Source organism: Chionomys nivalis, chromosome 8 (assembly GCF_950005125.1).
Source record: "Chionomys nivalis chromosome 8, mChiNiv1.1, whole genome shotgun sequence".
NCBI lineage: Eukaryota > Metazoa > Chordata > Mammalia > Rodentia > Cricetidae > Chionomys > Chionomys nivalis.
The window spans coordinates 29,006,319-29,032,484 of record NC_080093.1 but is presented as its reverse complement, the minus strand read 5'-3'; the positions used below and the strand labels follow the sequence as shown (position 1 = coordinate 29,032,484).

The following is a 26,166-nucleotide window of genomic DNA, read 5'->3' as shown; positions in this document are numbered from 1 at the left end:
AAAAATACCTTTAAGTATTGTCATGAAGAAACAACACACTAAGAAAGAGAAGGATATAGAATATGTTAAACCTTTGACCAAGAAAATGGAGGAAGCTAATTAAAAAGTCAGGAATAGATTGTCAAGTGGCATATGCTATATATAACTAGCACTAAGGATATTTTAAAAAGCCATATGGAAACTCATTTTATAAGCATTTAGTTACCCATACACAGGGAATTCTGTTTTTCTGCAAAGCCATACACTGCCAAATAAAAAGCCAGTGCCAGGTATGTGTTACCTTCCCTCAAGTAGTTGCTCAGAGGTATCCTAGAGACTGTCAAAGCAATACAGTCTACCGACATTGCTCTCGGTTGCCTACTAGGATATAATGGAAAGAGCCTATTGCTGAAGACACCACATATATAGGTCACAGGACATGGTGAAAGAAGAGAAAGCTTCTTCCCAGGCTGGAGGGATGGCACAGGGGTTAAAAGCACTGCCTGTTGTTCTTCCAGAGGACCTGAGTTCTAGTCCCAACAACATGGTGACTCACAACCATCTGTAATGAGATCTGGTGCCCTCTTCAGGCCTTCAGGCATAACACTATACATAATTAATGCATCTGAAAAAAAAAATAAAGCAAGCTTCTTCCCTGCTGGCTTTCATAGGTACTGGAAGGTATTATGTTGACTGCTTGGCTGCTGGGTAAAAAAGTCAACAGTCTCAGCCAGCTAAGAACCCTGAGAGCTATAATAATAACCATTATGGTAAGCTATGCTTACAGGTGCAATAAGTGGTACAAATGTTATGGGGATAACTAACTACTTTCCGGTTGGGTTTTTAAAAGTCTGCTTCACAGGAGAAAATGAATGCCTGGTGCGGTGGTTTGAAAGAAAACAGCCCCTTATAGGTAGTGACACTATTAGGATTGGCCTTACTGGAGGAAGTATGTCACTGTGGGGATGGGCTTTGAGGTCTCCCTTGTTCAAACTATACTCAGTGTGACACACAGTTGCTTCTGCTTCCTGCAGATCAAGATGTAGAACTCACAGCTCCTTCTCCAGCACCATGGCTGCCTACATGCTGCCATGTCCTGTCATGATGGTATAAACCTCTGAAACTGCAAGTCAGCCCCAAGGAAATGTTTTCCTTTATAGGAGTCGTCATGATCATGGTGTCTCTTCACAGTAAGAGAAACCCTACCTACCATACTTGGTACTGCCAATTTGGTCAAGAACCCATGATTGGGAAGCTCACAGACCCCAGGAATGAACCTACAATTATTCTGCTAACTGGATATAATCCCATCTCTCTCTGCACACAGATTAGTACAGCTATCAGATCTCATTAGAGATATACAGTGGATGATGGTAAACACAGGAACTCATAACTAGTCAAAATGGAGCAAATATGTGGCAATGGAATGCACAGTCATAATAAGGTCAACTATATCACACCCCAGAGGGGTCGGAAGAGGGGTTGTTAAGAGCCAGGCGTCAGGGAACCAAAACACTGTCTTCGGGACATGACAGAACATCACACTTATGAACAGATGCTGGCATTAAGACCCACACCAGATTAAGAATAAACCAGTTAACATGCTAAAACGGAGGAGAAAGGATCCACAAGTCCCATGCGTAACTGATGAGCTATGGACAGGTGATGGTTCCTTAGGGAGGAAGAGTCAGGTTTCTTTAAGAGTGTGGCCCCTGGTATGTTCTTAATTCTAATTGTTCTTAATAAAAACCTGGAGTCAGGTATGGGGGGTGTGTGTGAAAGCTGAGCGATCAGAGAAGCAGAGTAGCCAGACATTAGAAAGACCTTTTACCTCTACTGAATCCTCAGACCAAAAGGACAATCCTGTCCTCTGACTGACTGCTTCAGATTGCACCTGAGTTCATCCTTAGACTGCAATAAGCTTCTGTCTCCTCTAGCCTTATATTCCCCTCTCCACCCAACCATATAACTCCTGTCTCCATCTCCCTAGTGCTGGGATCACCTCTGTGTGAACTCTGTTTCTCTTACAGACTACATCAATTTTGTATAGCCCACGGTGGCCTTGAACTAACAGAGATCCCTCTGCCTCTGTCTCTGGAGTCCTGGGATTAAAGGTGTGTGCCACCACTGCCTGGCTCTTAGTGGATTAGCTCTGCACTCTTATCTTCATTTGTTAAAACACCAACACAATATCATTACACTGGTAGGTTTCTCCACTGGTTATTGACATACACAGTAGTATATAAGCAGCACAAACTGGACTCAGTAGGTTATTCTGAAAAGAGAAAGAGGACACATACATGAGGGAGAAGGTAATAGAGGTCAAACTGAGGAGTCAGAGAGAGAAGAATGGGGGTTAAATATAATCAAATTGCATTGCATGAAATTTTCAAAAAATTAATAAATATATTTTAAAAAATCAGTCAAAACAATCTAAAACTGATGGCACAAAGGAGGCAAAGGAAAGTGAATCTCTTTGAGTTCTAGGTCAGTCTGATCTACCTACTGAGTCCCAGGACAGCCAGGGTTGCACAGTGAGACCCTATCTCAAAAAAACCCAAAAAAACAAAACAAAACAAAAAACCCAAAACAAAACAAAACAAAATATGAAGCAGAAGTCAAAACTAAGACAGAAGTAGAACACGCAACTTTTCTATACCTGTGGAAATAGTTTCAATAGAACTAAATTTTTTCCACACAGGCTAACAATATATAATGCTATACTAAAAAGAGTCAACAGTGATATAATCATTGGAAATGTGAAAATAATTATAAGAAATAGCTAAGCAATAAAAAGTGGGTGATTCTGAATCTGGGACTTGAAGATGAAGTGTAATGAGACTGTTCTCTTTTATTACAAGCATTAACAGTACTATATAGGCTTGTAAATTATATAGTCTACAAACTGAAAAAAAAAATCTTAGCTGGGCAGTACATGGTCCTTTGTACCCAGCATTTGGGAGCAGAGGCAGGAGATCTCTGTGAGTTTGAGGACAGTCTGATCTACAGAATGAGTTTCATGGTATACACAGAGAAACCCTGTCTTGAAAAACAAAGAAACAAAGCAAACAAAAAAATCTTAAATCAAAAATTTAAAAACTAAAGATGAATCAGATTGTTTGAAGATCCTGTTTATCTAATTTGAATTATAGATTCTATTTATTTTACCAATAAATGAAGTCTCTATAGACTTATAAACTAAGATAAGAAGAATGATGGAGGTGGGTCTTGTATCTATCTGTTGCTTTTATTGATTAATTAATAAAGAAACTGCTTGGCCTTTAATAGGACAGAAAATTAGGCAATTCACAACTGTCTTTAACTGCAGTTCCAAGGAGTCAGACACCCTCTTCTGGCCTCCACAGACACCTGGCACATACATGGTATATATACATACATGCAAGCAAAAATTCATACACATAAAATATAAATGAAAAACATAATTTAAAAAAATCAAAATATGTAATACTTTTTTTTTCTCAGAGGATGAATTCACAGGCTGAGTATCTCTATCTGAAATGCTGGGAAGAAAATGTTCTGGATTACATAGTTTTTACATACACACATATAAAATGAAGCATATTAAAGATGAATCCAAATTTAAACATAAAACTAATTTATGTTCCATATATTTATCATATACATACTGACTGAAGGTGATTTTATGGATAGATATGCAGCATTTTAATGAACCAGTGCACTGAGTGCAACCCATATAAACTTTATAAATTTGAGTGTAAATTTCATCAAGTATGGAATTTTCCATTTGTGGTGTTATCAGAGCTTAAAAGCATAAGATTCTGGAACATTAAAACTTTTAAATTTAAATCCAATATGCTCAACTCCTATGAAGGAACATTAAATACTAGATTAAAGAATGACAGGTGAATACCACTACCCAGGCTTACTCTAATCCTGTGGAAACAAGAATGTGGAGTCTTTCAATTGATTCTCAACAATGTGGTGAATAGGGAATGGGATGGCCTTAGTATCCAGAGCTCTAAAGATAATGTATGCAATCTACAAAATTTAAATTTATCTTGTATGTATGAGTGTTTTGTCTGCATGTATGTATATGCACCACATGTGTGCCTAATGCATGCAGAAGACAGTAGGTGCTGAAAATTGAACCTTGGTTGTCTACAAGAAGAGTCAGTGGTTAACCACTTGGAACCATCTCTTCAGGTGTATTCTGTGAGGTCAAGACCAGCATGATCTACATAGTAAGTTAACAGGCCAGTCAAAGGTACATAGTGAGATCTGTCTCAAAGGAAAACAAAACAAAACAAGACAAGCAGGTTGAACCTAACCACATTTTGCTGATAAAGACAGACTTTTAAACCAGCTCTCCAAAAAAGACACAGTAGTAAAGTAAAAGAAGGGCTTAGTGGTTAAGTGTGCTGGTTGTTCTCCCAAAGTTCTTCAATTCAATTCCCAGCAACCACAAGGTAACTCATAACCATCTGGAATGAGATCTTATACCCTCTTCTGGCATGCAGGCATACATGCAGGCGGAGCACTTATAAATAAAAGAAAGTAGTATATAGTTTTAAAATGTTAACTCAAGATACTAAGCCTTGTGTTTGGAGAAATAGTAAAAGACTAATCATAAAACCCACAATCACTCATTAAAAATCAAATAAACAAAAAACTGGCCCTTATTTCTTTTTTCTAGATAAGCTTCTTTTGTTGTTGTTCCTTATAGGCCTAGAGAATATTTATCTCCTACTGTATGAAATATGAACAGAAATTCTAATTAGTGTTATTTTATCTATGCATATGTAACTTAGAAAAAGCATTGCTAATGAACGATTTTACAAAAAAAAAAATCACATCTGAAAGTACCCATACTAGTTTTATAAACTTTTAGTGAATGCTTATTATAAATGAAGAAAAAAATACAGACTTCTTCTTATCATGAGTTTGCAATCTAGAAAAAACACAGACGCTTCAATTAAAAATTATCCTTTTAAAAAAACACTACAATGTAAGCAAACTAATGGCATGACAAAGGAAAGCTAAAGCATTTGCATTTTAAAATGAGTAATATAGATTATATTTTAGGAATATTAACCACTCATATCAAATTTATTAGAGAGGTTTTAAGCTTATCTGTTAACAACAGAGTCTCGCAGTTAAAACCAAAAAGGAATTTAAAGGTTACTAGGGAATTTAGAGAAACCCTGTGTAGGGTCTGAGACACAAATTTAAAAGAAGCCATAAAGTAACCTAAACTATATCTATCTACTTTCCCAGGAGAATTAAGACTTTCAGTAGTATTTTACACTTCTAAAAATAAAAACCTACAATAATCAGAAACTCTCTACTACCACTTCTGCCAAGATATAAAGTCTCCTACCTCAGACTGCTGCTTCATGTTGTGTCTATACATTTTCATGTAAGAATATGTATCTGATCACATGCTCTCTCCTTGGATATGAGTGGGTATGAGAATATGAAATTTTGAACATTTGTCCTGGAATGTCAAGATTTGCATGGGAAATTAACGAAAGTCTGGAAAGCTATTAAAAAAATGCCGAGTGACTATAATTACACTGCTATTTGTTTGTTAAAGAATTTGAAATGGATCATAAAGTCAGGATTTCTATTTTACAAAAACATAGAAACTACTTATAAAAAGCAATTGTGAGGATATTTTTAATACAGTTAAGGTATCAAAAACTACTATCTGATGTCATATTCTATGTTGAGTAAGACGGTGCATGCCTGAGATCTCAACAATTATCTCCTAAGACAAAGAAACTAAAGTGAATGAGCACACAAACATAATAAAAATTCAGACAAACAGAATTTATGTAAGGAGAATCAATATATCCTTTTAACAAATTTTTTTGAAAGTGTTACATACTTTCTTTGCTTAATAAATAGGTCTACAAAATATATTCCTTCCTTAAATGGTTTAAAGTCACCAACAGAAATAAAATGAAGTGGTAGGGAGAGTGCCAAGATTGTTTTAGCAATCATAAATTAACTAGATCTAATTCAATTTTCTAAGTCTCTGACTAATAGTGTTGATGTTTCCTAAACCAAAAGGCCCTCTCTGTACCAGTTAGTTCAAACTTCCCGTCGTCCTGTCAGCATTTTCTTAAAGACAGCTCATCTGATCTGCAGCCAGCAATATAGTTTTAATGTGCAAAACACACTAGAATGAGTAGAGCATGGATACTGTTAAAGCAATTAAAAAACAATCTCATTAGTCTAAATGAGAGATAAAAGAACTAGATGAAATCAGAAACAAGAGACACATATAGATGTAAAAGATATTTGGGAAATAAGCTGTTGAAATCTGGGGGAGTATTTGAAATGTATGTAAGAAATAGGAACATTTCCAGGATGAACCTCAGATTTCTCACCTGAATAAGTGAATAGAAGATAACATCATTCACCAAAAGGGGGCCCTGCAGTAATGTTAAGTCTTAAGAAGTAAGCCCATACATTCATAATTCATTCTAAATACAAACAATTTAAAGATACTATACCAAATTGATATGGGAATCCCCTCTGTGTGCTGTGATTACCATTTAAAGGAAACTACCTTGGCCTGTTGATAGGGCAGAACTTAGGTAGGTGGTGAAGACGGAACTGAACGCTAGGAGAAGGAAGGCAGTGAGACAGCCGCCATGGAACCGCCAGAGTCAGACATGCCAAATCTTTGCTGGTAAGCTACTGCCACGTGGCAATATACAGATTAATAGAAATGGATTAAAGTTATATAAGAGCCTATAAGAAGCTAGAGCTAATGGGCCAAGAAGTGTTTTAAATATTACAGTTTCTTTGTGGTTATTTTGGTTCTGGGTGGCTGGGATGAACAAGTGGCCTCTCCTCCTACACCAAATATCTTGTTTCCCTCTGCATTTACCCTACCCTTTGCAGTACAGATTATCAACAGGAAACCTTACTCCTCGTGGAGACCTCTGGGAATTGATCAGAAAGAATTGATTTTATTCTTTTGGTTCTCTCCTTAGCTTGAGTTAAACTCTTCAAAAAGAGATGTCATACTTTCAAAACAACCTTTTCATAACTTCCTCCTGAGTATCAGTAACTACTTTCTAAAACTATTCTATAAAACAGCACGGAAGAAATGCTTCCAAATTCATTTTTACAACACTAGTCCTACTCTGATAGCAAAACTAATAAAAGCACAACAAGAAGAAAACTACAGGGCAAGATTCTTGATGAACATTTATGCAAGATATTCAATAAAATACTCAAAATCCAAACTGAACAATTAATATGTACAACGTACTTTTATCTTAGGTGTGTATATGGGATATTCCTGTGGCATTGTGGAGGCAAGAAGCCAATGTTGACTGTTTTCTTCTACAGTGCTCCTCCTTGTTTTGGTTTGGTTTGGTTACTTGGCGTGTCTGATCTAGAGTACCATATGCAGCCCTGCTGTCCTTAACTCTCTCTGTGGACCAGAGTGGGCTGGGACTCACTAAGATCTTTCTAAGTGCTGAAACCAATGGCACATGCCATCCCACCTGGCACTTTAACTTACTTTGTGGGGAAAGAGTCTTTAACTGAGTAAAAACAAGAAATGCTAGTGAGGAACCAATATTCTACCTAAACACACGATTTATCTTGTGTTTTTTCTGTTATCAACCCAATCAGCTGACAATGTACACTATTACTTAAGTCTATACAGTTTGCTAGTATGTTACAATTTTCCTTTATTTTTTTAATTAAAAAATGTCTGTGCATGTGTGTGTGCATAAGTGTGTGTGTAAGGTGGGCATGGCGAGGCTACAGGTTGACGCCTTGTGTTTTTCTCTACAGTTTTCCAACTTATTTTTGAAGCAGAGTCTCCCATTGAGCTTGGAGCTCACCAACTGGTTAGACTGGATGGGTGGCACAGTCATGGGATCCCTATCTCTGCCTCCCAGCACTGGATGTGTGGGACCACACACAGCTGTTGGTGTAGGTGCTAGAGATCAAACACAGGTCCACATGCTTGCCCAGCAAGCACTTTACCCATTAAGCCTTCTCTCTAGCCCAAATTATGAGACAGAATCTGATAAAGATCATTTGACCCTCAAATTCCCTATGTAGCCAACTCCTGATCTTCCAAGTGTTGAGATTAAAGGTGTGCACCACCATGCCCAGCTAATTTTTACAATAACGAGTTGACTGTATAATTTAAAAAATTAGAAGTAAGCTGGGCAGTGTTTTAAATATTACAGTTTCTTTGTGGTTATTTTGGTTCTGGGTGGTTGGGACGAACAAGTGGCCTCTCCTCCTACACCAAATATCTTGTTTCCCTCTGGGATTGAGTTCTTCAATCCCAGAACTCAAGAGGCAGAGGCAGGCGGAGTGAGTTACAGGCCAGTCTGTTCTACAGAGTTAGTTCTAGGGCAGTGAAGGTTACAAAATGAAACCCGGTTTCAGAAAAAACAAGCAAACAAAAATCCCCCAAACTTACAAGTATGTAGTAACATTTTGCAATAGATCAAGTGCAATCTGACAAAAGGTCACCAAACTACATAATTACAAGTTAAAATGATTCATAATACAAAATATTTCTAAGAGAAATTAAATTGTGGGTAAAACAATTACCCAGAAATTAATCAGTAATATCCATGCAATATTAACAAAAAGTCCCCTGGACCTATTTTTTTTTGTAAAGAAATTTACAGCATTCTAAAATTACACGCATAAAGCTGGGCAGCAGTGGTGCACGCCTTTAATCCCAGCACTCGGGAGGCAGAGGCAGCTGGATCACTGTGAGTTTGAGGGCAGCCTGGTCTACAAGAGCCAGTTCCAGGACAGCCTCCAAAGCTACGAGAAATTCCTATCTCGTAAAAACAAAAAAACAAAACAGAAGAAAAAACAACCAATCAACTGAATGTCAAAGGTAAAAATTTCTTCTTGAAGGACACTGAAAACAGAAAGGCAGGACACAGGTTTTTGTTGTTTTGTTTTTCAAGACAACGTTTTTGTGTAATAGTTCTGGAACTCACTTTGTAGACCAGGCTGGCCTCAAACTCAAGTTCCAAGCTCCTCTGTCTCCTGAGTGCCAGGATTAAATGTGTGTGCTACTGCTGTCCAGTATTTTCCTGGTATAGGACTTATATCTTGAATATATAAAGAATTCTTGCAATTAAGTAAGAAAATATATAGGAGTTGGGTGTGGTGGTGCCTGGGCCATTCAGGGTAACATCAATACATGTAAGCCTGAAAAAAGAAGATGATTTGGGACTATACAATCACACTTGGATGCTTCAACATTTATCATCATTTCAATCCCTTTATTTTTAGACAAGTTCACTACTGTTCCTTCCCTTTCAGCTCAAATTTTCAAGCTTACACTTTCTTTACTATTTCAGCCGTTTTAAACATCACAGGGTGATGTACTGCCAGTAGCATGGGGTGACTTTGAGCAAACTACTTCCTCTGTGACTCATGATACAAAGCAGACTTCACCTGTTGAGAGCTAATTCAGTCTCAATAAATAAATACTACACCCAAAGTTCTCTTCCTTGTCATAACAGTGCCATTACTACTGCCTGTGACTGGCTTCAAACTCACAGAGGGCCACCTGCCTCACCTCCTGAGTACTGGAATTAAAGGTAAGGGCCAACTCACACAGCTGAGCTCCATTTTTTTATTCTTTCCTTGTTCTACTTATATCAAGCAAGGGATAAGTTCTGCTAGCTCTTCCCTGAACAATTTCCCTATTTGTGATAACTAGTAATGGAGATGCAGTAATGGAGGCATCTTCTTCCATCAGCCTTTCAATTTTTTGGTTCCTCCCATTCTAATCAATTATGTACTATTATCAGTTTAATTTTAATTCTTTCCAAAATTCCCATTTCCTACAGCAGAAAAACTGAGGCACTGAACAAGGGGGAAAAATGTGTTTCATAGTTGTTTCCCAAATTAATCACTGGTATAAAAGCTATAAAAAGTATGATTGCTGAAAGCATCATGACTGAGTTTTAGCCCTACAATTATCAAAGCAAGTTACATTTATTAATATAAGAGCAACAAAATGTTTTAAGTTGCCTTCAACTGGCATTAGGAAATCTTAATTATATCAGCAAACGTTCCTTGCATAGTCTGAGATTTGATTTGGTATAAAATCACTAGTAAATTACAGAAACTTGAGTTTCACTTACCTCTTAGGGGCTCTACTTTCCTTTTGTTACATATAAAATGTTATATAAGGGGGCTGGAGAGATGGCTCAGAGGGCTCTACTTTCCTTTTGTTACATATAAAATGTTATATAAGGGGGCTGGAGAGATGGCTCAGAGGTTAAGAGCATTGCCTGGTCTTCCAAAGGTCCTGAGTTCAATTCCCAGCAACCACATGGTGGCTCACAACCATCTGTAATGGGGTCTGGTACCCTCTTCTGGCCTGAAGGTATACACACAAACAGAATATTGTATACATAATAAATAAATAAATATTTTTAAAAAAATGTTATATAAGGCCATCACTCTATGTTCATTGGCACAAAAAGGTACCATAAATTGAGTACAAGACCCTTTTCTGAAGAATATAAATCAAACAGTTATCCAAGAAGGTAATAATATTACTGAAAGAAATGGCAGAGGTATATTTCTGTCATTTTTTATCTAAATTTAATTTTTATTGTATGTGTGTGGGGTTTTTTGACCCCAGGTATGTCTGTCTGTTTACCATGTGCATGCCTAGCCAGAAGAGGGCACTGAATTCCCCGGAACTAGAGTTAGACAGTTGTAAGCTACCATGTGGGTACTGGGAATTGAACCTGGATCTTCTGTGGAAGCAGCAAGTGCTTCAAGCCCCTATATCATTCTTGAACATCACTATTTCTGCAGTTGGTAATAATTTAGTGGCATGTGATTCTATTCTAAAAATACAAGTCCATATAGAAATTACTATCATCTGAAGTTCCTTGAGACTATTTCTAGAAAACTTGAAAATCTTTTATAAAAATTATTTTTGTATATTGTCAAAAAATTTGTTTTAAAATTTAAAGCTACACTTAAAAAAATTTCACTGTGATTCATTAACAATCCATACTTTGTTGACAGTGCATTACTACTAAATCTACTAAATATGGAATACTACTAGAACGGGACAAAAATGTGATATTGGCATATAAATGCAGCTATTCTTGGAAATCTCTACATTTAACATTTTAACATTTACCTTTTTTCTTCTTTTGCTCTCAGCTGTTCTTCCTGTCTCAAAACTTGAACCATTATAGACTCAAAAACTCCACTTGTCAAACCTGCCAAACTTCGAGGTGTTGACCGGCGCCTTGTTGAAGTACATGCAGTTCCCTTCTCCTCCTCCAATCCATAATAGCCTCTAGATGTAACTGCTATCGTTGTCTTTTCTCTCAAGTGCCTTGGAGAAGAATAAGTCAATTCATATGTCAAATCTTCTGGATAATCAACACACCCTTTCACCAGTACCTTAAGTAGAATTTCTTTTGTTGACTACTACAAAACACTTAGTTAAAACTTTGTTTGCCATGTTCCAGAGTTTTATCTGTTCCCACACAAGAGTCTAACTTCTTTCATATAAAATTCATTGAGAATCCCTCCTCTACATTAAAAGGAAAAAAAAAAACATAAGCATGAAGCATTCAAGTTAAGGACTAACACTAATTCTATTAAAAAAAATCAATAGAAAGTTTTTGTTTGCAATAGGTACACTGTTTATTGATGTATGAGAAAATGTACAATGATATGAAAACATTTTGGGAAAGAAGATTTTGATACATAAACACTTTGGGGAAATCATAAACAAGGACAGCATTACAATATTTGGCAATTATATTACATTGAGCCCCAAGAGAAAGAAATTATAAGGCCCAAGGAAAACAGCCGCCTCGTAATAACAAACTCTGAACAGATAAAGTAGAGGTTTGCTTAAATATGTTTTTACCAAGTGATCTAACTCTGTAACATTAATTATTTATCAATATTAATGAAAGAGAAAATATTAATACAAAGAGAATGAACAATGTAATCTGCCTTCTGACTGAACAGATTCAGAATTTAGAATTCTAGAATTCCTCTTCATTCTCAGTGTATGTGTCCTTCATGATATTTTTATTAATTCGTTGAGATGCTGGTCTAATGCTTAAAAATAGTATCCCAGCAGGTTCACTTAATTGTGCACAAATCGCTTTAATGAATTTGAAATGATTAAAAACATCTATTATAATAGACCTAGGGATGTAGCTCAGATGTAGCAAGCATAAGACACAATTACTGACCTACAGTACTGCAAAAAAGTCAATAAAAACATATTTACAGTAGAAAAGGAAACATTACACTGACCTTGCAAAGTTTTTTTTATTTTATTTTTTTTTTGACCTTGCAAAGTTTTAACGGCTAGTCTTAACTATTGGTTTCTAGGTCTGTATCTATTATATAAATGGTAATTGTAAAAAAAAAAAAAAAAAATCAGAGAAAACATATTTTGACCTTTGTAAAATATGCCAAATCCTCTGAAAATTTCATATGTTATTTCTACAATGGTGAATTTAAGTCAGTTCTAAAGGTAATCACGCAAAATACTACATAATAATTTATATGAGGATTTTTCTCCCTTGGAGCCCCTCCCACTCTTGAATGTTCTTTTCTTACTTTTTCTTAATAAATCTACATTCCCTCTGTTTAAACAAACCGTTACACACACACACACACACACAAAGAATTTATATGAATTAAATATTGGCTATGGCTATATTTCCATTTTCCTAAAAAGCGTCAAAAAGTTCACTGAAACACAACCCTTTAAAACACCGTAAGATATACCATTCCCTCCCTTCTTGCATTGTGTCCACAGCAGTTTACCATTATAAATGAGGGTAACTTACCACTCTTACCTTCACTGGCATCTGGGTCCCATGAATAGAGCCCACTAAACTACTGTTCTGTTCTCTGTTACAAGGAGATGGCACTAACTGATTTAGCTCCTCACAGGATAAGAACATTAGTTTTTTTAACAGTGAGGAATTTGGTTCATCATTTGCTGTGCTATTTTAGGCTACTGTTACCCTTTTGTAAAAATTAATTTTTTAATTAAAATTTTACTTTTATTGTGTACTGGGGGGGCAACATTTCACTATGTCTGTAGTGATTAGGAGACTGCTTTCAAGTGTCAGTATGTTCTTTCTGCCTCTAAACAAAATTTTACATTTATTTATTTATTGTCTGTGTACACAGGCAGGTATATGTGGAGGTCAGAGGACAACTTCAGAAAATTGGTTCCTTCCTTCCACCATGGGAGTTCCAAGAAAGGAACTCTGGTTATTAAACTTGGTAGCAAGTACCTTTACCTGCTGAGCCATCCCCAAGGGGCAGATTACATTAGTTAATGTACCATTCATCTAAAAGACCAGGTACGTGTATATGCACTCAATAAAAAAGACATCATTATATGTTGTACAAAAAAGTTTTTAAATAAAATACTTAACCTACAAACATCACAAATATAAACGGCATCTAGAAGCATGTGTGCCTGTGTATACATGAGTCCAAACTCTTAACCTAGATTACTACAAATTCTTCATGACAACGTTTTTTTCCTTTCATTCTACTCTACCAATACACAAATCTGTGCAATACTTTCAAAAGCTAGTTGGAGTATGCCATTACCTTGCTGTCTCCTCTAAAATCTTTTAGTCATACTTAGAACACATCTGACATTCTTTTAACCTCTAAGACCTGGTGTGATATGGTCCTTACCTCAAGGCCTCTCTTCGCATTTCTAAGTCTTTGCTTTCTGCATTCTAGTCAGTCTTCTATCTATTCTGGAGCCACACCAACACATCTATTTCCCTAGAGTCTTTGTGCATCATTCTTCTTCCATAAACATACTCTTCCACAGACATTCACATGTAGGTCTATCATTTGAACCAAGTTTCAAAGGCACCAAGTCCGAGAGGTTTTCTCTGATTGTAATGTATAGTAACAGCTTCCCTAGCACTCCATGTCCTTATATTGATTTCTTTGTCTTTATTTTACTTATCACCATACTGTGTTAATATTTATTTAATAATTTATTTAATAATTGTCTACCCTCCCCCCACCCAATCTCCCGAAAAAGCTCAGGGTCTATGCAAAATGGAGGTGAAAAGACTGTAAGAGCCAGAGGTGATGGATGACTCCAAGGAAACAGTGTCTTCCAGACACAACAAGACTGAAAAATACAAAAACTCAGAGACTATGGAAGCACACACAAAGCCCATATGGGCTCAATTCAGACAGGGTCCCAGCACTGAGAGAAAAATGGGCTCCCATCCCCAATCAAGAAGCTATCTGCAATTGATATCTGCTAGCACTTCAAGGTAGGCTCCAAGCCCAAGAGAAACTGGACAACACAAAACAGATTCAATAGTATTTTTTTCTGAAGACGTGTCTCATTTTGCTTTGTTTGGGCTTTTTTTTTTTTTTTTTTGCATTATGGTCTTTTGCTTGAATAATTTGGTTTCTATTTTTATATGTGTTTTATGTATGTATGTACCTGTTTCTTGATTTTGTTTTTTTAAAGAGGAAGGGAGGAAAAAGAACATAAAATTGGGTTTGAAGGAGGTGGGGAAGATCTGGAAGGGGATGAATATGATCAAAATATATTGTATGAAAAAATTTTAAATTTAAAAAAATAATTATCTATTCCCCAACCAGAAGGAAAGAGCCAGAAATATAAGGGCCTTTCTCCCCTTATTAAGTGCACTTTATGACTGCAAACTATAATAAATAGGTGTATATATATGTGTGAATACATGTTTAAATATCTTCGAAAGGCTATGAGCCAAGTTGTTTCACATTTTTCAGTTACAAATATATTTAAAACTCCAATCGATGTATTTGTCTACAGTAAGAGTCCCGATTAAATGTGTTATTTGGTTTTTATTCATAAGAGAATAAAATACCATAAAGTAATATAAAATCTCACCTCATCTCCATACAGGAATTGTCACACAATCAAGGACTATATAAACACACTAAAGTAAGCCTTCCCTTAAAAAACAAACAAACAAATAAATAAAACCAACAAGAAACCAAGTTCTTTTCTTCCTATGAGGAAAATTATTGATGAAATCAATGTCAGTAGTTTGAAGATAATATACTGCCAACTATACACAAAACCTTAGCAATAATTATAGGTGAGTTTGTGTCATCATTTCTACTGTTTTTTTTCCTTTAAGGCATAAAATTTCTATGCTAATACATCCTGAATTTCAGAGTTCAGAGGCTAAATTCTACTTACAATTACTGAAACAAGTATCAACAAAAAGCAAATTGATGTTAAATAATCAATACTTAAAACTAATATAAAATATACTTGATATTTACTTAAAATCAATACAAACAGATACTGCCACCTACTAAAAATAGGTATTTAGGAATGTTTCCATTATCATGTCAGGGTTTTTTGGTTGTTACTATTAAAAACAATGTGAATGTCATTAATAGTACAACTATTTGTATGGAAGTAGAGCTCAAAAGTAGATAACATATTTAGCATGCACAAGGCCATGGGTTCAATCCTCAATACACACACACACGTACGCGCATACACACACACACACACAATATACAGTTATAATCTAGAAATAAAATTACCTAATTTATTTAATATTCTAAGTGAAAAGTTTCACTTTGTTACCTCAGTTCGTTTAAAAAAAAACATTAAAATTCAACTACAACCCTATAAGCCCCAAGGTCCTAGCAAGAAAGGTCATGTAAAAGACTGAATGATAATCGACGCAGAGACTATTTACAAATGGCAGGCAAGGCTAAGAAAAGAGGAAGAAATGATGAAGTGTTCTTGGATCAACCACAAGGAGTTATTCCAATTGTAAGCCTAAAAGAGGAACTGAAGGGAATGGGGAATAGTTACCAGACCAAGAGAGCTATAACTAAAGAAGAGAATCACATAATGACTGAGCATAGTTACTGACAACCTGAAGGTCAGGAAAGAGGAAGATGTTAAAGTAAATATTCCTACCTCTTGGTCCTCCTGTCAGTGCCTTCCATTGGCTGAACCCAATCAGAAGTCAGGGGACAAGGCAGACCAGTTGATGCAGTCCTTAGAAATCAGCCTCCTGGGGCACAGAGCAGAGTATACAAGGGTGGAGATTGATTTGGAAAAGCATATGATGACTAACAGCACAGCACAACCTGAGTATTAGTTTTCAAGAACTGAATGAAATTAGAAAAGACAGAATTTACTAGGACTTCAACAAAAACTTAGGCACATTTGAGAGATAAACAACGTAGTCATTGTGGCTGGCAGTGTACTCTAAATATTAGTATCTTTATGAGTTCTGAGCTTCACCAATCATCAAAATCCAGTATCCAAATAAACCTAGCATAGAAGTTTTTCAAATATCTCAACAGTCAAATATTAAACCAAACCTTGACAAACAAACCAGAATGCTCTCGTAAAATTTTTGTATTATTAATGTTTAGAAATTCTTAAATGCAATTTATAAATAAGTATAAACATACTATAGTATACACACTCATTTTTTCCTAAAAATTAAAAAAAAAAAACACCCAAGTTTGGGGACCACTGCTTTCATCTTTAAGCTACTTAATATCCAAGATTTTTTTTTCAGGAAAAAAAATCTGCAAGAAAGCACTAATCACAAACTATTACTTATTTGTTCTTTCTCTTTTGTTGCCTCAATCATTATTCCTACTCCCCTTAAATTCTTAGCTCAGCAGAGTAGTATCTTGTCTTGACTTTCATTTGCTCAAACATAATTCAGCTTCTTTTCACTAGTCATGAAAAGAAGGTGGAACTCAAAATGTATTAACAACTTTTCTTATTGTCCTTGCATGTAGCTTCTCTTAACTCTTAGCTTAAAGTCCCTCTGCTCATACTTCTACTACTATACTAAAGCACTACTGCTGATAACAAAACAAAACCTTACAGTTTTTCTTCCAGCTACTAACAGCTGAGTTCAATCTGTACTAAGATCATCTCTGTTGTTCTTCATAAAATACACTTTGAACACTATCATATGTAAAAGACCCAACTTAGTAAGGTAGTTCTTAAGTAAGATATTCATTATTTTCTGCTTTTGAAAAACCAAGGCTATCTGAATTTAGGCATGTCTTAATGTTTCAGTGAAAATATCTCTGATCCAAAACCAATTGTTTCACAGGTTTTTAGTATCTGTATTTCATGAATTCTTCTGTGTGCTCCTTTAGCATAAAATCATGTCCAAGTCTGATTAAAAACAGCCACTCCCCTTGAAAATATCCATTAACTGTAACTTAACACAATTAACACTTTTGGGGATAGAAAAGTAGAGGGAATATCCATCCATACAATTCAAATGCATTCAGATATCTACTAAACAATAAAGATTTAACAATGAACATATTGACAATTTATATATATGGAATTAAAGGCATAAATATCAAAGATGATAAATATATTCAGGTTGAAACAATGGTGACCATACCAACAAAAACCTAAAAAAATGAAAGTTCAAAAGGAAAACAATGAGATTTGGGTGAGAAATAGTTAACAGTTTTGAGGTAGCAGTTGTATAACTAACTAGAAAAGTTCTGTAAACAGAAATAAACTATTTTTTAAAAGGGAAGGAGGTCTTAAAATACTGATCTAAGAATCTTATAGTAAGGAATGCCATGGAAAATAATGTATCTAGAGCACTAAACACAGAAATATAAACTCTAAAGGCATAACAACAAGAATTACCTACAAATACAAGAAAAAAATAGCAAAAGAACACTGCAAAGATGGGTTAAGGAATAATTTAAAAATGCAAAAAAGAGACCAAAAGTTTAACTGTTAAATAATCTAAACTCTTAATTTTCCAAAAAGGACTGAGACAGAACAAAGTAAAAGCCAAAGATTGAGAAAGAAGGCATCAATCATTAATTAGTAAAAGTCAAGACAACCTGAGTAGGAACTAAATGCAAAGACCCTTGAAGCTAAACATTTCTATGTCTTAGACATTTTCTGAAACAGCAGCAGATAAATAAACATACTATTCTAAACTGAAGATGGACTACTGTAATTTTTTCAAACCACACATTTTTCTTAGATTAAATCTATGTCTTGATTTTGTTTACTTCAATTTAAGATTTGTTGGTTAAAAAGTTCTCTACTTTTATTTTTAAAAAGTGTTTGAAAAATGTCTTACCAACTTTGACAAGTTGGTTTTTAGTTAGCTAGGGCTGCTGCTCTCCCAAACATATTACTACTACTTAGGGCTATTTCTTGCCACACAGAAAAATTCAAAAGATCTCAGTGTAGGCAGAACATAAATAAGCTCATTACTGAGTGAGTTAGTAACTCATTGCCCAAATATGTTGGTGCTATCTCAAAGATACTTGAGGCAAGTAGATAGATACCTTATAATCCTGGCCCTGGCTCTTCTCTATATATACCAGGCAGCAAGCAATAAGGCTTTGAAACACTACAAATTTGCGAAACTTTCAGATTTAGATAATTACACAAAGACACAGAGGAAAACCTACCAAGTTTTGCCTTTGACAACATATAACAAAGTAACAAGTCCTAACAAAGAAAGGAACCTAGCAAAGTTAAAAACAAAATTGAAATTAGGAGGATCTCACTTGGGAGGCAGAGGCAGGCAGATCTCTGTGAGTTCGAGACCAGCCTGGTCTACAAGAGCGAGTTCCAAGACAGGCTCCAAAACCACAGAGAAACCCTGTCTTGAAAAAACAAAACAAAACAAAACAAAAAAGAAATTAGGAGGATCTGACAACTGAATATTGTGATATCTACAGAAAATACGCAACACCTCAACTGTTCGTTTCCTCTTTCATTTCACAAGTGTGAACAGTATCATTTCTATTCTGTACAAACCAGTAATCTGTACAGTTTTCTCATATGTATCTTATGCCAATGAACCAAAACAAGAGTTTTTACAAAGCTGAATCCATTGAGTTACTAAAAAGATACACTTGCTATGGAAAAACAGAACAAAAGCAACTTCAGGGGAAAAAAAAAATAATCAACTTGTCTTGGCAGAAGACCCATTTTTACAAGATAGTAAAGGATTTTAGGGGCTGAAGAAGTGGCTCAATTAGTAAAAAGCACTTGCTTTACAAACACGAGGGCCTAAGTTCAATCATGAAAACCCAGGTAAGAAAATGTGGGTGGGACAATATATACCTGTAATCCCAATACTGTGAAGACAGGAGGATCCCTGGGGCTTGTTAGTCAACTAGTCTAAGCCTGTCTCAAAAGAGGTGGGCAGTGTTCCCGGGATGACACCCAAGTTGTTCTCTGGCCTCCATACACATGTGAGCAGAGCAGAGTGCACATGTATGTACAGTCTTTCTCTGTCTCTCTCTCTCTCTCTCTCTCTCTCTCTCTCTCTCTCTCTCTCTCTCTCTCTCACACACACACACACACACACACACACACACAAATAAATTTAAAGTCATAAAAATAAAGGAATATATCAACAAATAAAGATCAGCAACAGAGTGGAGAGTTAAAAATACACTACAGATGTTATCATAAAGATGTTGCAACAACTGGCTACACACGAGAATAACAAAACTGCTGGAATTCAACTTCATTTTTTGACTAATAAATCCTAGACATACTCATTAATTTATTTCATTTTATTTATGCTTTTATTCAACATTAGTAAAATGCTTATAGGTAGTGTGGCTAAGTACTGGTACAACTACTATAGCAAAGATATATAAAATCAAAGTAAGCAAACATATACACAATTTCTAAGTTATATACTCTTGGTTCAGTCAAGAATAATTTCTCTGAGGAAGCAACAGGGGAGCCAAACATGCAAAAACAAATCAAAATAGTAAAAAACAACTTAGAAGTATATCTTCAAAATAAAGACTAAGTACAAAGGCCATGGTTTAGGGATGATGAGATGGCTCAGCATGTAAAGTGCTTGCTGTCAAGCCTAATGACCCAAGTTTGATCCCCAGAACTCATGTGGTGGAAGGAGAGAAAGAACCCCAACTTGTCACCTGACCTGTACTCTAGAACCAGAGCACACTCCCCCAAACACCAAATGAATAATGGAAAGTGGAAAGGGTTGGTGTGTCGGTGGTCTGGCAGGTATGTAGGAAGAATAGATTAAATTCTTTAATATACTCAAAATGCTAGTGAAGCATTTATCTGTAAAAGTACTTATTGATTTCTCTTAATGTATATTTTTAAATGGCTGATGGCAGAAAATGATCTCAAAGGAAAAAGCTGAAATTAGAAAACTACAGGTAAAAAATGGTAATGGCCTAAACTTAAGTGGCAACATTAGAAATACACAAACTCAGAACTGATATTTTTTAATAAGGGAAATGAACTGGAAAGAAACTTGAAAAACAAAGGTTTTTTGGCCACAGCTACACAAGTTTATCAACAGTAAAACTATAACCACTACCATAACAAAACAAGCCACAAATACAGGTTTGAACATGTCTGAAACAGTTATTAGATACCAATCAGATACAGGAAACAATTGTGGTCTCAAATCAGGAAGAGACCCTATGACTGGTAAAGGAAGACACTATTTACTTATTTAAGAGTGCATGTGTGGGCACTACACATCTGTCAAGTGCCATGCCTGTGTGTAGGGCTGTGGAGAGCAGAAGCTCACATCTGGTCTATTTCTCAATTGTCTCCTCCTTATTTTCTAAAACAGGATCTCTCCCTGAACCTGGAGCTCACTAACTGGCTAGACTGGTTGGTCTGTTGAGCTCCCCAGCACCCTCCCATATCTGCTTCCCAATACTAGGATTACAGGAATACATTGTCACACCCAGTTTTTATGTGGGTGCTGACGTTCTTAGCTTATACAATAAGCACTTAACTCCCTAGTCAGGGAGACGTCTTAGAAAAACTTTACTTTCTTCTTATACCATTTAGCTTTTGCTAGCAGATACACATGCTATTTCTTAAATTAATAAACAATTAACAATGCAAACATTAATCACTGGATTGCCAATTACTCAACACACATTAGACATATTTCAATCACTTTCTTTAGATTTCCTTAATAGTTATTTTATATGTTTAGCTGTTGGTTTGGCTTTTTGAAACATGGTCTCACTGTGTAATTCTAGCTAGCCTAAAACTCACTATGCAGAGAGCAGAAGGCTGCTCTCGAACTCAGGGATCTTTCCCTTGGCCTCTGAAGTGCTAGCATTAAAAGCATGTGCCACCACACCTTGCCTATGTTATTTTTTAAGTAATATCGCAAATACTGTCAATCCTACAGCCCTAAGTCTCTAACTGGCCTATGTTCCTTGACATTCCTTATAATCTTTTCCTTCCCAGTCTGTCTCAGTAGAAAAGACTCCTTTTTCTCAATCCCTACATTTTTTGGCAATACAGCCCAGTGGTTAAATGCTGGCTTTTAATCCAAACCACCTGCAGTCATATTCAGGTTCTGCCACTAATTAGTTTGGGCAAACTAATCTTTTAGTGCCCCAATTTTTCCAATTGTAAAATAGCTCATGAAATCAATAACTATCTTTTTTCAAGATTTTGTTTTATAGATGTGAGTACCTGCATGTATTCATGTGTACCATATGTGTGTCAGTGCCCTAAGATGCCAGACAGTGGTACTGGATCCCCCAGAACTAGAGTTCCAGACGGTTTTGAGTCACCTGATGTGGGTGCTGGGAACTGAACTGGAATCCTCTGCAAAAGCAGTTAGTGCTTTTAGTCTGAGTCATGTCTGTGGCCTCTTAATAAGTATCTTAAGCGCTATGGGAATAACAATGTATGTGAAGCCCTTCAAACAAGGCAGCAGTGACAATAAATGTTAACTAGTGTTAAAACATTATGTCAAAATGTATTTCAAAACCTTTTTTGGGATTTTGTATATTAAAGGCAACCAAGACAGGCTCTTTTTCTATTGCTTGCTCTAGACCAGTGGTTCTCAACTTGTGCGTCATAATCCCTTTGGGAATCAAATGACTTTCTCAGGGTTTGCATATCAGAAATCCTGTGTATCAGACATTTACATTACAATTCATAACAGCAGCAAAATTACAGTTTTGAAGTAGTAATGAAAATAATTTTATGGCTGGGATCACCTAAATGAGGAACCATATTAAAGGGTCACAGTATTAGGAAGGTTGAAAACCGCTGTCCTAGACTGATAAACTAGCCATGAGAGTACTGTTACAAATCAGAATGAAGTAGTGAAAACTCTTAAAAAAAACTAGCTAATTTTATATGGCATGAAATATCAAAAAATTGTAAGGTATAGTTTTAATTCTTTCAAAATCATAATGGCATGACTGATGGAATCACCTTAGTTTGTAATGAGTCGAGCTGACTCAGTCAAAGTGGTTTTCTTTTCTTTCTTAGCAGCTCTATCAGTTACTTATTTATGTGAGGAAATCCCTGGAAAGCGCACTTTAATGAAATGAGAGGTATCTGGCTCACAGTTTGAAGAAACAGTCTATCAAGGCAGGCCAGGTCACACTGGATCCACAGTCAGGATGCAGGGAGAAACGAGTGCTACTTCAGCTCATTTTCTCCTTTTTATTCAGTCTAGACTCTAGCCCACATTAACCATACTCTACTTTCTTTCTCTTCTCTTTTTAAGATAGGGTCTCGCTGCATAGCTCATGCTGGTATCAAGCTTAAGATCCTCATGCTTCCGTCTCTAAAGTGCTGGTATTGAAAGCAATACCACCACCTCCAGTTCATACTACATTTTGTTATATACACAGTTATTTCTCCCTCTCATTCTCTTTCTGTAGTATGGACAGCTGAACCCACCAGCACTTATACAAAGAAGACAAATTCAGTATCACTTGCTACCCCAATCATCCCAGGTAGGCTCTCACTCAACTGTCCAGGCAGATCTAACCTCAAACTTAAATTTAATAAGGTTTCTAAAACTGTAAACATTCCTTGAGGTCTCCCTCATATGGAGGCTTATAGAGCCTTTTTTCAACCTAAAAAGTAATCACAGAATTCTTTTGTTCTTAAAGAGGTACCTACTTTTTAGTTTCAAGTGATATTCACAAAAGTAGCAGCAAACCAAGTAGAAAATGTCCCTGTATTCACAGTTTATATTCTACTGAGTGGAGAGAAATAGATTATAGAGAAATAGCTTATCTATAACAAACTGAACACATACGCATTATGTGTTAGGTTGCAAAATGAAACAAAATAACAACCTATTAAGAACAAAGCACTTGGGGGCTGGAGAAATGGCTCAGTGGTTAAGAGCATTGCCTGCTCTTCCAAAGGTCTTGAGTTCAATTCCCAGCAACCACATGGTGGCTCACAACCATCTGTAAAGAGGTCTGGCGCCCTCTTCTGGCCTTCAGGCATACACACAGACAGAATATTGTATACATAATAAATAAATAAATAAATAAATTTAAAAAAAAAAAAGAACAAAGCACTTTAAAGGTGATAATGACCCGGAAGAGGAAAATTATTAAGAAAGGACGGTTAGGAAATTCTAGATAAGGCAGTATCAGAAAGGAAAATAAGGGTGAATGTATTTGTAGTATATTCCAAGTACAAACACAAATATTCAAAGCAAATATTAAACATGTCTTCAGCTTTGTTATTTTCTAATATCTTCATCTTCAAATATAAAATATCCAGATATTTGAAAACAACTGTAGCAGAAAAGTATGCAATGAGAGTTTTAAACAGCCTGTTGCATTCTATGTGAAATGACGTGGACTCTTCCTTTTTAGGACAAACTTGAGAAAATACTCTGAATTGTCTTTCTAGTAATTATTTATTTAGCAATATTTCTAAAGAAAATTTTTTGTTTTCTAGATTTTTGGATTTTTTTGCCTGTCTCCATGATCAAGCACTACAATCTAAAGTATGCTCCACCACATCTGGTATAGTATTTTGTTTCAGTTTTTTTTTTTTTTTCTTTTTTTTCCAGCGTAGGGTCTCATAGAGCCTAGCAGGCCTTGAACAGCTTAGTCTATTTGACCTTCCAGGTGCTGGAATTTATAGGCCTAAGTAATCAGGCCTGTCTGAAGGCAATTTAAAAACAAAAATATGAGCCAGTAAGACTGTTTGGCAGGTAAGTCTGATGACCTGAGATTGATTCTTAGGACACACATAATAAAAAGAGCTGACTTCCTCAAGCTGTTCTCTGACCTCTAAAAGCTTATTGCTGTGTATGTATGCACAAATACACATAAACATACAAATAAATAGATGTAGTAAGAAATAAATATAAAAAATAAAGACAAAACATAAGATGCTCCTGGGAAAATAGTGTTCTGAGTACATATTTTGTGGAAAAGTTTTTTTTAATGTCAACCAAAAAGGCTGAAAACATATATTACTACAAAAGTCATATACTATGCTAGTAAACTGTAATTTCTTCCTTTAAAGAAATTGTATATATGTGCATGTTTGTGCATACGTATGAGTTAGTGCAGACATGCAAGGCTGGCTGTTTCTCCATAACTCCCCATTTTACTATTTTAGCAAGACTTACTTTATTTTATGTCTATAACTGTTTTTTTTTTTTTTTTTTTTTTTGGTTTTTCGAGACAGGGTTTCTCTGTGGTTTTGGAGCCTGTCCTGGAACTAGCTCTTGTAGACCAGGCTGGTCTCGAACTCACAGAGATCCGCCTGCCTCTGCCTCCCGAGTGCTGGGATTAAAGGCGTGCGCCACCACCGCCCGGCTTCTATAACTGTTTTACCTGCATGCATGTTGTGCAAAATGTGCAGACCTGGGGCCCACGAAAACCACGAAAGAACATTGGATCTTCTGGAACTAGAGTTAGGGATGCTTGCAGAACCATCATGAACGTGCTTGGGATCAAACCTGGGTTCTCTGGGTGATCTTAACCACCAAGCCATCTCTCCAACCCTTTCTACCTTCTGTTTTGAGGCAGGGACTCTCCCTGAACCCAGAGTTTACCAGTTGGCTACACTGGCTAGCCAGAAAGTCCTGAGGACCTGCCTGCCTCTCTGTGTCTCCGTGCCTCCGTGCCTCCGTGCCTCCCTCCCTCCCTCCCAGTGCCATCATATCCAGCCTTTACAAAAGCATTGAAGATCCAAACTCAGGTCCTCATGTGTCCTTCCAGGGAAGGCATTTATTGACTGAGCCATCTCTCCACCCCAATTTTTTTCCTCTTAAAAATTATTTTTGTCAGCATATATTAATTGTACAAGGGAGTTTCATTGTGACATTTCCATATATGAATACGGTGTACTTGCCCAAGTCCATCCCATCATCTCTGACTCTCCATTTCTACCTTTCACATGCCTAATAATCCAACTTTTACTTTCATGATACGTCCCCCACCATTCTACATACAAAAAAAAATCATATGATAACTCTTCTTTGTTAGACTGGGTTGGATGAGAAATTTTTTCAGTTGCTAACATAGCTAACCTTCAAGCTTTTGCAAACTAAGTCTGTAGTCTTTACAAATTTCATCCTTAACAAACGAGATGTATCTGAAGAAGGCTATCCTTTGGGAAAAGAAAATCCCAAGCACATTTCATGCTCTAAATCACCACTTCAAACACTTTCTGTGTTTTATCTCTTAGCACTGCTTTTCACTGATTTTTAACACAAAAGACAAACCTCACAGATGAGCAACATTTATAAGAGGAAGCAGTTTTATCTTCTACATTCACTACTTTTTAATATTTTAGTGGATCCCATATCAAATGAGCAAATGTGGACTCTAAGACTCACTCACTAACATCTGTAAAGGCATAAAATACTATCAGAAAAGATATTTCTATATAAAAATGCTTTTGGATGTCTGGGCCCAAAAGCTTTGACAGTAAAATACGGATTCTACCTTAGTACTAGCTATTCTATTTTTGGTTATGAGTCTAGCCTTTAACAGATGAGCCCTCTTTCTAGCCCTACTAGCTATTCTAAAATTTTAAAACATCTAGAAAACTTTATTTTGAGTAAAATTAAAAAATAAAACTGTAATACATGCCTTTGCAGAAAAATTAAGAGTAAAAAGACAGATTAAATATCCACAGTTCTACTATGAAGTCACAAATACATACATATATCACTGCCCTGATTATTCACATTCAACACTACTTTTTACCTATATAGTTGAGTCAAAATTATAAATATACGTTTTTAAGTTTTTAAGAGGAGCTAAGGATGTAGTTCAGTTGGCATAGTGCCCGCCTAACATACACAAACCCCAGCACTACATAAACTGGGTGTGTTGTGAGACTACACAATG

General features: G+C 36.0%; 1 protein-coding gene across 5 annotated transcripts in view; it reads right to left on the bottom strand.

The window, feature by feature from the left end:
- The window catches only part of Kiaa2026 (KIAA2026 ortholog), a 77,219-nt gene that overhangs the window by 42,091 nt on the left and 8,962 nt on the right, over positions 1 to 26,166 (bottom strand). For 3 of the 5 annotated variants that reach the window (XM_057777862.1, XM_057777863.1, XM_057777864.1), the window contains exon 2: positions 11,138 to 11,338. The exons of 1 other annotated variant lie outside the window; for it this stretch is intronic. In XM_057777862.1, coding sequence (XP_057633845.1) covers positions 11,138 to 11,338 — 201 coding nt within the window. Of the gene's footprint in view, positions 1 to 11,137; positions 11,339 to 15,958; positions 16,057 to 26,166 lie in introns of those variants that run through there. One more of the 5 variants, XM_057777866.1, reaches the window with a different exon arrangement.